The following is a 13,593-nucleotide window of genomic DNA, read 5'->3' as shown; positions in this document are numbered from 1 at the left end:
ATATGCCCTGACTGGGAATTGAACCTTCAACCTTTTGGTGTCTAGGACAATACTCCAACCAACCGAGCCCCCCGCCAAGGCAATATGAATAATATTTAGAATATGAAAGTCAGGTACTAAAAAGGGCATTTGAAATTTTGTTTTATCATTTCTAGCGTAGGTAGTCATGCTAAAGCTGCAGAATGAATTAAAAAAAACACTCCTTGCCTGAGGGAACTATAATCCAGTAGGACTCAGCTGCTGTACATGTGTGTGTGCTGTCACAGAGCAGCGGCCTTGGAAGCTTAGATCAATTTCCTTATTGTCAACTTAAAAACAACCCTCTATTGCCCTGACTCAGCATTTTAGATGTAAATAATTCATTTTCCAAGAAAAAGTAATATTAGAAGAGAAGAAAGAAATGTATAGAGGAGAAATGCTATTTGGGAAATGATGTTATCCTGTGACATTTCATCCATAAGTGCCTTTGTTCGGGTGGCTGGTTAACTAAGAAGTGTTTGAAATCACATTTAACAGTGTTCTCTTGGATCCCTAGATTCTTGAAGTGAAAAGTCCAATAAAGCAAAGCAAATCAGATAAGCAAATAAAGAACGGCGAATGTGACAAGGTAGGTTTCCAGCGCGTTCTCCGAGGGCCACAGCTCCTGCACGTCCTGTTACTTTGTGTTTCCCTGGATCTTCCCTGCTGGTCCGCCTCTCATTGTCTTCATCAGAAGTGCCCTAGAGTAGTTCACTTTTTAAAAATTTTATTTTTTAAGTTTATTTCAATTATTTTCTTAATTTAATTTTTTTATTGTTGACACTATTTCCCACCCAGTCCCTCCTCCCCCTTGAGAGTAGCTTCTTTCCAAATCTTCCTGCTATCTCCAGTGTTAAGGTTGGCCTTGGGCTTCCTTTTGCCCTGATCCTACATTGTCTGGGGGTTCCAGGCCCATTGGACTGGGAGGTAGGAGACCTGTGGCGGAGGTAGAAGGTGAAGAAAGCTCAGACGTGGGTGAGAAGGACCTCTGAGCCTCATGTAGTGTGCGGTGTGCTTTCCCCAAGTGCACATCACACATCTGAAATATGACTGCAGGACCTGCTGGGACTGGTCTCCCCTTGTGGGCAGGGTCCTAATGTGCTCTGCAGGGTCAAGACAGGCCTGGCTGATGCTTCTCAGACCTTTCCTTCACCTCCATTGCAAACGGTGGTAGGAACACCCAATGCAGCTATGCTAACAGAGACTGGGTCTGAGCATCTGGAAGGAGAGGTCACCTCTGCTTTTTCAGGGAGCTCTGGACAATCCACATGCTCATTGGATAATGATCTATATTTTTCATAGACATTCTTCTGTGCTTTCACTTGCTATTCACTAGCAGTGTTGGATATAACTGGGCAGGCTTTTTTATATTGTTAATTTAAGGATTTGCCCTGACATAAATGGTAACGTGCATGGGTCCTTCCATGTTCAGACTTTTTTTTCTCTTAGTTAAGAAGCTTCTAAGATAACAGTGTGTTTTTTTTTTAATTGAAAGTGGACTGATAACTCACAACGTATCGAGTTCCCCTTCTCTCTGTAGAGGCATTGCAGTGAATACAGGCAGTCCTTGGGTTATGTCGGACTCGACGTACATCATTTCATGGTTATGTTGCTATCTCCCATTTATTTATGTAAAAAAAAAAAAAAAAGTTCCGTCATTTCGACGTATATACATATGTGCTTTATGTTTTTTTTGTTTGTTTGTTTGTTTTTTATTTACCACAAGTAGAGGCCAGGAATTGCTATCTTTCTTTTAATTTTTTCTTACTGTGTCACTTCATTACCGCTGTGTATGTGCTCGATGTGAGTGACGTACGTAGGTGCTTATGTGGGTTCCGACTTACAGCGAAAATCGCGTTATGTCGCGTTGTAGGAACGGATCTTTGACGTAACCCGAGGACCTATTGTAGGTGAGGTTGTTCACTGAATCTCATTGAGAGAATACAAGTGCAAGAATTGTTCCTTTTAAAAGAGCTGGTTTGAAAACAATAATAGTTGGCCAAGAAGGAAAGACTTGGTCTGCAAAGGCCTTGGGCACGGAGTTCATACAGCCTGGGCGGGGGCGGACTGGGAGCCTCCAGTCTGTTCTTACTGATCTGCTCTCTCCTTTTTGAACTGCTTCCTAACATGCGTGTTCTTTGGGGGTCCTCTTCTTTTGCAGGCATACCTCGATGAGCTGGTAGAGCTTCACAGAAGGTTAATGACGTTGAGGGAAAGACACATTTTGCAGCAGGTGAGAACTGCTTTTTGGCGCAACCCTTTCCGGAAGCCTCCAGGCCTGGTTTGCCCTGGCTCATTGCAATGGCATCCGGAGGCCACGCCGGCCCCCTGCTTTCAGAACCGGGTCAGTGCCACCTGCAGAAATACAGTTGACCCTTGAGCAACCCCAGTTTGAGCTGCACCGCTTCACTCACATGGGGATATTTTCCCATGAATATACCGTCGGCCCTTCTGATCCACCAGCTGTAGATCAAAGACCGCATTTTCGATCTGCAGTTGGGAATCTGCATATGTGGAGGGATGATTGGATGCAAGGTTCTACCCTATTTTATAGGAAGGACTTGAGCATCTGAGGATTTGGGTGTCCACAGGGATTACTGGATCCAAATTCCTGCAAGATACTAATGGACTGGTTAAGCTTTGGGGGAGACACATGTTATATGTGGATATTCAACTGTGTGTCGGGGGTACCTCTGGCCCCTGCACTGTTCAAGGGTCAACTGAATTTTGGGAGGGCGCTCACTTCGGAGGCCACCCAGATGTCTGCTTTGGAGCTTTGCAGTGATGCTCTCCCCTCCCTGGTGCTGTGGGCAGTGAGGACAGGGCATGTGTAGAGGGGCTGTGGCTGGCGTGCACTGACCCCTCAGCAGGCTGATGCTGTGCTGTGGGCCGATGGAGAGGAGAGGAGGAATGCAGAAACCTGTGAGGCCAGGCTTCTGGTTTCATGCAAAAACAGTGATAAGGACTTCAGTCAAGTGTTGTAAACATTGGTGATTCAATTTAGTAACCTTTTGCTAATGCTGTTCTAAGGAAAATAAATATTTCCCTCATTTCTCTTATCTTGTACAACAATACATTCTATGGTTATGAACTCAGCTGTGGGATACTTGTAGCGTGAGGAAACTTCTATTAGTACAATTTGATGTGTTGAGAAGATAAAAGGGTGGTTTTCGGTTTTCTTGCAGTTACGTTTGTCCCTTTCACGAACAGTGGCTGTTGATAAAGTATTTTTTTCTTTAACACCCAGAGAAAGAGTGGTGTTCTGAATTCCAGGGTGGGTTTTAGATTATTTCACTGTTTAATTTTTTTTTCTTACCACTTTTCAAATGACTTGAAGTTAGTACTTAATCTACCCCAGCTGTGCGTGTTGGTGTGTGTGTTTTTTTAAAACGTCAAATGGCTGATGGTAACATTTATATTCTGTGTACGTTTTTGCTTAAATCTATAAATACTCTCAGACTTGCCAAGTCCCCTGATTGGTCTGATAAGCTTTTAACCTTTCTAGAGTTTCAGATTTGAACAAAAGACTACAGATCCTAGGATTCTTAATTGGGTCTAAGTTGCATTTCCATTTCAGTGAGTGTGGGTAGGGGAGCAGGAGTTCAATGGCTTACCCTGAGACTTGGCTAATATTTTTCTCCGGCTCTCTTCTGCAGAGCGGACAATTGTTCAGCCTGCCATTTACCGGTTATTTGGGGCTAATCGACTGAATGGTGATGGCAACTCTATTAGCTGATTTCCCTGTCCCCTCCCAAATGCCAGCTCTGAACCACTGCACGGCAGTTGTCTAATAAAGTTATTAATGTGCCAGTGAGGCCCCGATGGTGGGTCTCTCGGGAGAGGGAGACAGATGCTGGACAGCGCTGGGCCACCTTTACAAAGGAAGCCCAGCCACGAGTCGAGGACACCAGGCCGTTGGGCAGTCTCACCTTGGGGTGTCGTTGGCCTTCCCACTTTCACATTGTCCTTTACTTTGACCTTTGAGAGAATTCTGAGGGAAGACGGCTTGTGTGAGACTTGCCTCGAAGTGAGTGACTTTAGTGTTCCGGAGAGAGGGCGAGCGATCTCTATGAATTTTTAACCTGATGGAAAGGCACTCGGGGGCACCCAGCGTTTCACCCTAATTGCATTCCCAGGCTGCCTGGAAGCCCGCCGTCTCTGGCCTTTTGCCTTGCAGTGCAGCTGAGGCTTGTGATTATGATACCATGATGCATGTCCTGTCACGGTTTACTGCTTAATTAATTCCTATTGTGAAACCGAGGGCATGGAGGACTACACTGCTCTCCACCTTGAGAGCCGCTCACACTGTGGGACGTGTTCGAAGGGCAACGTGCTCTCCGCCACGCGGCCCGGACGCCTGCGACCGTTTCCAAGGCGCCCAGGTCTCATCCTACGACTTTCCTACTAAACACATCAAATCCACTCGGTCACTTCTGTTTGGCTCCCAGGCGGTGATTAATGTCATTGTCTTAGTCCAAGGGCAAGCAGGGCTAGTGCTCAACAGCTGGTTTAAGGAACAGAAAGCTGTGCATCAAGAGGGCTCTGTCCCTAAGACGCTTTCCCATGAGGTGCAAGACCAGGGCAGGGTGAAACCCAGAGATGTCAGAGACAGCCCTGACTGATAATTGGGTTCTTCCTTACACCATGCGCTCGGCATTTATTTGGAAACGGAGACTGAGCACTTCCAAACTCCGCAGCAGCTCAGCTCTGAGCCTGGATTTGCGTCCCACAAGGCAGGAATAAAGCTCCGAGGAAAGCCAGGGCTTCCTTAGAAGACAGTTCAGATAACAGCTATTGCACTTTGAGAAATAACTTCCGGGGTATGGGAATGAGCGGGGCAGCGAGTGTTCCCCCCAACAACACGGAGAGCCCTCGCTGGGAAAGCTCTGCTGGAAAAGATTCCTCTCCCCCCTGGGGAATCGCCTGAAGGACCCCCTGCAGATTGGAGGCTGGTGGCCTGCCTCTTAGGGGCTCAAGGTAGGACCCCACTCGAGGCAGAGGCAGGTAAAGCCAAGTCTGTTTACTTCTTCCCACTCAGTCAAGAGGCTGCTTTGGGTAGAAAGAACTTTGCTTTAAAAAAAAAAAAAAAAAGAATCAGACGAAGCATAATGCTTCTACCTTTGTATAATGAAGAACCAGGGTTTGGGGAAAGGAGTCACCAATTTAACAAGTGGATCTTCCCTGATTAAAAAACAAACAAAACGCAACAAAACAAAAACCAGCCAGTGTGGTACCCCCTAAAGGCTGACATGGCAGGAAATAATCCATCACCAGTGTTTTCACAACAACCGTCATCTGAAGAATGAGTTAAGCAGTCTATATAGGCATCCACTTCCCACCCGTACCCCGTGCCCTGGCCTGCTTTCTTATCAGTGGTCACTCTCTCTCTTTTTATTATCATTATTTGGAGAGACATTTATTATTGAGGCGTGATGCAGGGCACTGACACCAAGGTGGCCACCTGCACCAGCAGAGCAGGGCATTCTGATGGGAAGGCAGAGTGGTACCCTCGGGGACGACCAGGGTGTTGTTAGGCTTGTGGACCGTGTCATTGGAGTAACGCAGGTGGATGCCGTGTTTCTGGTGTTCTAACTATCAGGATTTCAGGAAAGGAGCCCACAGGTATATTTTGCATATGAAGTCTTTACTTAATTGAGGATGTGGGTACGTGCTCTAATAATTCAGATCATTAATGCCATTCCCTTTGTCAGATAGTTCTGACACTCCAACTGCCACCACTCCTTCTGCTTTTAGGCCATCTCTGCATCTGCCTTGATGTATTTTTTTTCTAGGCTCCCATAAAAATGTGGATTCCTTTAGTGAGAGTGATCAGTTCCCCTTCATATCTTTGTGTGTTTATGGCTGCAGGCAGGTGGGATGTGCTGGTTCTGGAGGATGTAGAAGGACGGTGATGGAAGCCCTGGAAACTTTTGAGATATTCCAATACCTGTGAGATTACTAAGCTGAGTTTCTAGTGGGCTAAAGTGTTTAGTTGCTTTAAAATCAAGTGAATTTTTCTAAAAGGTATTTTTCTCTGTTTTCTATTTATGAAGTAATTAGTAAACAGCTATATTGAGTCACAGAGAATTATTTTATTTAAAAAAATTTTTTAAATTTATTTTGGAGAGAGAGAGGAAGAAAGAAGCATCAATTGGCTGCCTCCTACAAGCGCCCTACTGGGGATCAAGCCCACAACCGGGCATGTGCCCTGACTTGGAATTGAACCAGGGACCTCGGAGTGGATGGAAGGATACTCAACCAACTGGGCCACACCAGCCAGGGGAAAGCTATTTTCTTAAAATTAGTTTTTTAAGGTTCTTGTCATTTTCAAGGGACTTTCTTTTAGTTTATCATTCAGCTAATTTCCTTCATTTTCCATTCTCCCTGCTTTCTTCCCTTCCCCTGCAAAGTTTTCTTGTAAGTATTTTTTAAAAATCTAAGTATGTGTTCTCTGAGTTTTAGCTTCTCGCATCTTCCCTGCCTCATCTTTTTTAGTGCTAATGGTATGGCTAACAGTCAATGAGAAGAATCGGAAAAACAAAACAAAACACTGGGTCTGATGATACCTGTGCTATGTAGTTACTTCCAGATAATTAAGGAAAAGTTTATATTTATATGATAGTCGTAATCATACTGCCCTGGTCCTGTGTAGCCATTTACACTTCATACAGAAGCTTCACTTACCATATCTCATTTGATCCTCTGCACAACCCTGTGTGATGGTAGGTCCGCTGGCATTGTCCTCATTTTACAGGTGAGGAAACTGAGGCTCAGAGGTGATAATGCCCCATCCATTGCCATTCAAGTAGTGAGCAAAGCCAGAACTCAATATTTCAAAATCAGGACTCTATTCCGAATGCTTTGCTGCTTACCTACTGGCCTGCTAGGTGAGGAAATGAGTCACACTCTGGAATCATTGTCATTTGCCTCCATTGAAAAGCAATTTGTTTTATGGAAATTTACACGTTTTCACCAACACAATGGAGCATAATGGATAATCTGCTCGGGAAGGTACTCCTAAACCAATCCATGTTAAATATATACTAAGTATTTGATTGCCATGAAAGGTGTGTGTGGACATAGCTGGGTGTGTGTCTATGTTTGTTTATAGATGTGTATGTGTGTGACTTATCCAAAGTTCTATAACTATTGCAAAAATGATGGGTGTTTTTTTTTTTTAATCTTCTAGTATAATAAGATTTTGCTTGATAAATTCTTATGTGAATATAGTAGTTTAACCATAATTGGCAATACCCCTTTTAATAATCTCTTGATGCATGTAATAGAACCAGTGGTTTAAGCAAGTAAGGCTCCCTCTGCACCTCAACCCCATAATAGCAGCCCTGGAAGTAAGTAATTTATGGTCAATGTGGTGGCTTAAAAGATGCCACTGAGGATACGGGCTCCTTGCCATCCTGCTCAGACATCCTTCACATCTTGCATTCCTCCTCTTGAGGGAACAGAGCCACTGCACTTCCAGGATCGCATCTTCATTCAACAGGCAGAGGGCAGAGGCCATACTCTTTACTGACAATTTCCTGAAAGCCCGGTGATTTCTGAACAACATTTAAATAGCAGTATCTGCCAAGTGCCTGTGTGTGTGTGGGGGGGGGGGGGGGAGAGGTGAGGGGGGAAAAGAGAGAGCAGGTGTTGTAGCTGGGTGTGTCGCCACTCCCAGGAAATCAAGCTTCTGTAAGTAAAGAAGGGAATCGGCCGGCAGTTTGCTGTGTACGTCATGGGTTTGCAATGGGAGAAACTTGTTTTATTATTAAGCCAGTAGTTATATCTGTAAAAATAGTTTCAGAGCTTGAATAAGGCAATCACAGCCAGGTCTGGAGTTGTGTAGCAATTGAAGGAGGCTCGATATGTCTTTCTGAAGGTTGGAGCCAATGCAATGAGAAATGAGGTATAACTATTCCAAACGGGAGACAAAGGCATCCTTTCTTTCTTTCGTTAATACTGATCACCTCCCTCCCCCCCAAATTCAAGTGAATCAACGAGCATGGCTATAAGTAATAAATATCGACTTTTATTCATTTTTGTTGAAATATAACAAAATGTACAGCCATGTGAATTTTAACAAAGTGAGTGCATGTTTTATAACCAGCACCCAAACCAATCAACGAAACAGTCCCAGAAGGCTCTGTAAGCCTCCTTCCAGTCACTCCATACCCCTGATCTTCAGGAGAAGAATTGTAGATGGCTTCAATTTTTTTCTTTGTGGGTTCTTGTAATCTTTTTAAAGTTCAGCAGTAATGTAATCAGAAACAAAAATGTTCATTGTATATATGTGTGTATAGTTTTTATTTTATTTTTATTGATTTGAGAGAAAGAGAGAGAGAGAGAGAGAGAGAGAGAGAGAGAGAGAGAGAAACATCTATGGGTTGTCTCCCAACCAAGGATCAAACCCACAACCTTGGTATGTGCACTGACCAAAAATAGAACCCTAGACCTTTTGGTGTTGTGGATAATGCTCCAAACAACTGAGCCACACAGGCCAAGGCTGTATACTTTTTTTTTTTTTTTAAATAATAAGGAGTTTTGTTATTTCTAGGCTGGACTTTCCATACATCTAGTAGTATAATCACTGTTCATTGAATCACTTACTAATTTTTAAAGGGCCTTTAAATTCTATCTCTTCCCTCACAACCCACTCCTATTCCCTACAGTAAAATAGTCTGCTGATTACTTGAAAGTATGAATCAATTTAAAGGACATGAGTGATGAAAACTGGTAATATGCTCTCACTCAGAATTTCAAGGGGTTAATATTCCTTTGGCTTACAAATTGGCTAAGAGACACTTTGGTGCCATTAACAGTATAAGACTTTCTTTCTGTATTTGTCAAATGTTCCATATTGACCCCCTCCACCTCTCTCTCTCTCTGCCTTTTAATGTCCATTTCTTATTGCCCAAACTTTTCTTCTTTATTCCTCTAGATTGTGAACCTTATAGAAGAAACTGGACACTTTCACATCACAAACACAACATTTGATTTTGACCTTTGCTCGCTGGACAAAACCACAGTTCGTAAACTACAGAGTTACCTGGAAACATCTGGAACATCCTGAGGATACAACAACTGGATGCATCAAAAACTTGTTTTTTTGGGGGTTTTTTTTTTTTTGGTTGTGATATTTTTTTGTTGTTGTTTATAAGAAAACACTCAGAATGATGCAACCAAAAGGGAAAAAAATAAAAATCAAACAACTTTCAGCTTTATTTTTCTTTAAAGCCAGTCATCATCTCTTGATAAAGGAGAGGTTAAGCAAACCAGCCTCAGCGGACCACTCTTCTCTCCAAGGACATGCCCGGGAAGAGTTTGCCTGGATAGCCTTGAAAACAAACAAATCAAACACAACACAAGAAAACTTAAAGAATGTGTATGGTATCATGTATCTCTCTCTGTGGCGGTTCATCCCACAGGACGAATGCATATTCAACACACTGCCTTATTATATAACTGATCTATTTATTATCGCATACAGATATCCTAAAGCCGTTGAGGGAATGACACCACAAGACATTACAAGTACTTGGTCCCGTGGATGCTCTTTCAATGCAGCACCCTTGCCATCCCAAGCCCAGTGACCTTACTCGTATACCGTGCCACTTTCCAGCAACTTTTTCCAACTCCTTTAACTTGTTGCAGTCTGTATTTTTCACCTTTTGTCTTTCCAGTTCCAGGACACAAACGATCAACTGGGGGGGTGGGGGGGACGACCAAATAGCCACCCTGATTTTCTTCTTTGCGGTCTTTTTCCTGAAAGTTGGGGCCCAGTCCTTGGCTGTATCCACACAATGATCTTGGACCATGGTAGAAAAAGCACCAAATAGGATCATGACTTGCTGTCTAGCCTTAGTCAATATACCTGTAGGACTTTTAAACAAAAGTGTACATGTAAATGTCCTGCATCCAGCCTTGTTGAGCTGTCATATCAACATTTTGTGTGTCTGTTTTACTGTCATGATATTAGAGGGATATGGAATTACAGGCATTCCACAGGTTCATCATTTTTAAAAGAGGAACTCTGGTTCTGTTTTCTAAAGAAATGTTGTAGAAATTCTTAATTTGGATCTATTTATTAGTAAGAGTTTCAGCTTTCTTCAGCTGCCAGTATGTTCTTCATCTTTACCACAAAACCTGGAATAAGAGACTTTTTGTTTGTTCTCCTGTGATTTCCCTTAGACTCTTTTGTATTTGGAAAATTAAAACCTTCCTTTGGGGGAAATTCTTGGTTATTCTGCCATAACAGATTATGTATGAACTTGTAGATTCAGTGTTTTGATACCTGTTTAGTCACTTGCTTATGTTTCCAGAAGGATTTCTTGTATTGGTGAGAATAAAGACGGTTGGGGGGGGGGGGTATTTTTGTTCTTGATGTACCCTGTTTTGAAACTAGAAATCTGTCCTGTGGCATGCAAAAGAAAGCAAATTATTTTTAAAGAAAAAAAAAGTACTTTTGGTGTCATTATTCCATCCTCTCCATAAGTGGAGAAATGCAAAGTGAGAAACAGCTCATCTTTCTAGAAGCTCAACTGGAAAGAAATGAAGAAATACTTCTGGATCCAAAGGTTCCCTCCCTGGCTCAGCCTTAAGGACATCCCTATGTGCTCACAGACCAGTGTCTCCCTTGTTTATTCCCATGCCAGATGCTGTCCTTTCATCCAGAGATTAACTAGTGTCTGTACAGAAAATGGTCTTTCCAGACCCATTCTTTTGGCCAGTCATGTAAATGCAGATTGGATAATGGGGTTATTTCTGCATTTTAAAAGGGGAATTTTTAAATGTTTCTTTCTATCCAAAGACACTCTTTTTCCTTTTAAAAAGTAATACAGCCATGCTTCTTGGCAGTGACTTCTCTGAGGCGTCCTCCCTGGGCACAGTGTACATTTTCAACAATGCTGTGATTTTTGATGTTTGGCGTGAGCCGTCCTCAAAGTATTTGCTGTCTAGTCCACTCCTCAGTGTTTAGGAGAAACTTTGAGTTGTCTCAGACATTAGGTGACTGACCAACTCCGTGGTTTTAGTTGTGTTTTGGTTTGTTTTGAACCTCATAGATAAAAGGGGAGGACAATGCTTATAAAGAGTTATTTGCAAAATTTAAAACTCTTTTTAAAGCTTCTAACTGCTAGTCCACATATTCTAATTAGGCCAGAAATGTATGTGGTTTAACTAAAGTATCTGTGTAGTTGAACCAGGAATGTACATATGTAGTTTGGGCTATTTTGTAATTTTTGTAACTAAATTGTGTGGCAAAAACGATGATTTGGCAATGCAAATATATTTTTGTTCCTTAGGTTACTAACCAATATACCAGGCAACATAAGTGACCAAACAAACAAACAAAGTTAAGAAGAGACAGCATTACAATGATAAAATTGAGATATAAAGTTTAGATAATAAAGCGAACATCATCGAGATGTAAGTTTATAACTGATAACAAAAGTTGGAAAAACGTACCCACCATCTACAACTCATGGAGACAGCAAAATGAGTTTCCCACGAAATCCCAGTAATGTAAGAGTTAGATTGTTAATTTTTTAGATTCTTGCTCCATCTGATTTATAAATGCAGAAATAATAAATCCCTTTTCAATTCATTTCAGATACTTATACTTCTCTTCAAGCAACCCACTCAGTGCTGCCACATGTATGTACATGCTTTTGGCATACGTGTATCCTAACAGTGGCGTTGGTTTCTTAAGCACAAAAGAAAAATGGCAGGGCTTACTTTCTTTAGTGTATATATAGTACATATATATAAATAGATGTTTCAAATAAAATTAATTGGGTGAGTGTGAATGTGGTTTGAGCCATACAGAATATGATAAACTTTAAATTTCCCCCCAGTAATTTGAGGTGGGGGAAAAGTGTATGTACAGGACTTTTCCCCTAAAAATTAGCTTTTGCCTCTGATTTTGTAGCAAACTATGTAAGAGAGTGGTGCTTCTGTCTTGGCATATGGCCGTCATGACAGCTACAACAATGTTTGCAGTGACTTTTCTTTACCGTAATCCACCTCTCTATATAGACAGCTAGGTATGCCTATATGTGCTTGCATATTGTGTCAAAGTAGGGAAGAGCATGAAAACGTAGTATCTGGACACTAGAAGAAAAAAAATTATAAAAGAGTGTCCTAAACATTGTAAAATTGCTGAGCAAATCTCATCAGAATAATTATACATCTTTTTGTAGAAAGAGCCAATCCATTTGGTTTTCTTCCACCAGAAATGTTTCTGCATATTCCTTCGACAGACTCAGCTAACCTTCATAAAAGACAGTTCGGACCTGCATAACATTCCAAGCCTTATACTTGTTAACAAGGTAACATATATGTGTTTAAGAGAGACTTTATTCTTTAATGTTTTAACTCTGCCTAGGTAACGGAGTTGGATGTTCAGTGTTGGAAATGGTCAGTATTTGTGTTGGTGGCTGGTGTTCACTTTTCTCCCTGTGGATGTGATCAGCTCTGGAGTGGTTTTCTGTATGCTCATTACTGTCCTCCCTTAGCATTGTGTGTATTCATGTGCTGTACTGCATACACCCACAGACGCACATGCATGTTACAAACTTGCTGTGGACTGTTGCCCTAAAACTATGACTGTGATCTAGAATCTACTACAGCTGCAATGAATGTACAAGAGTCAATCCCCACGGTTTAGCCTTGAGCTGGAAGTCTGCATCTTTTGACCTCTTGTTTTATATGATGCTTTTTATCATGTGGGCACTGCCATCCCTGAATATTCCTTATAAAGATGCATCGAAGAAGTCAATTTCAGAGGAAGACAAAGCCACCACTGTCTGTAAACTGTAAATATGTATGTTGGCACTTCTATTCCAATATTCTGAAAATACAGTTATGATGGAAATGCTGACAGGTCCCTAACGGTGGCTAGAGCTACCATGCAGGGCAAAAATAAATTAAGTAAAAATGGATTCTTGTGATTAATAGTGCAAGGCCAATACATTTTATAAATCTGTCAGTATCTTTTTGAATAGAGTGTATGTGTAGTAATGTTGAAAGATACCCTGTGTATGTGTGTGTAGATTCTGTTATGTGAACCCCAAGGCATTCATAAGATGTATTTCCCATTGCTAAAACCCATGGTGAAATGTATATACAGATGGACAGAAATGGGGTTTTACTTAAATTCATATCTATTCTGGCCCCATTTTCTTTAGAATGTATAGTCTTAGTGATCTGTGAAGAGACATTTGTCCAAAGTTTTGTTTTGCTTTGCATACAGAAAAATGAGCCTCTACCCTGTCTCAAGAAAGATGCTGGAAGAAGGGATGCAGAGACCAGACCAGTCAGGGACCGCCAGTGCTCGAATCCCCGTGTCCAAGCACCACATTCTGTGTCCTAAAACCAGTACGTTGTTTAAGGGCCACAGCGCTGGGCAAAAAGTGGTGGCACCCATTCTCGGAATAAATCATGTTCCTTGTGCATGATATTTTTTCTTTTCCCTTATTTATCTGGAAGGTTTAGTTCATAAACAAAACAACCTGCTATTGCTGGACAGAGTCAGTCAAAAGGCACTGCGTTGACTTTAGCAGCAAGAAATGCTGCCTT

The 13,593-nt window shown here is 41.9% G+C and overlaps 1 protein-coding gene across 4 annotated transcripts in view; it reads left to right on the top strand.

Annotated features, from left to right (window-relative positions):
- Nucleotides 1-12,981, top strand: part of MLLT3 (MLLT3 super elongation complex subunit) — a 258,074-nt gene extending 245,093 nt beyond the window's left edge. For all 4 annotated transcript variants that reach the window (XM_036434174.2, XM_036434172.2, XM_036434173.2 and 1 more), the window contains 3 exons: nt 536-607; nt 2,180-2,251; nt 8,957-12,981. In XM_036434174.2, the coding sequence (XP_036290067.1) occupies nt 536-607; nt 2,180-2,251; nt 8,957-9,088 (276 nt within the window). In that variant the 3' untranslated portion in view covers nt 9,089-12,981. The remainder of the gene's footprint in view (nt 1-535; nt 608-2,179; nt 2,252-8,956) is intronic.
- The last annotated feature ends 612 nt before the right edge of the window (nt 12,982-13,593 follow it).

Source organism: Pipistrellus kuhlii, unplaced genomic scaffold, assembly GCF_014108245.1.
Source record: "Pipistrellus kuhlii isolate mPipKuh1 unplaced genomic scaffold, mPipKuh1.p scaffold_m20_p_12, whole genome shotgun sequence".
Lineage (NCBI taxonomy): Eukaryota > Metazoa > Chordata > Mammalia > Chiroptera > Vespertilionidae > Pipistrellus > Pipistrellus kuhlii.
Note: the sequence above shows the minus strand (reverse complement) of the source record. Positions and strands in the feature narration are given on the sequence as shown.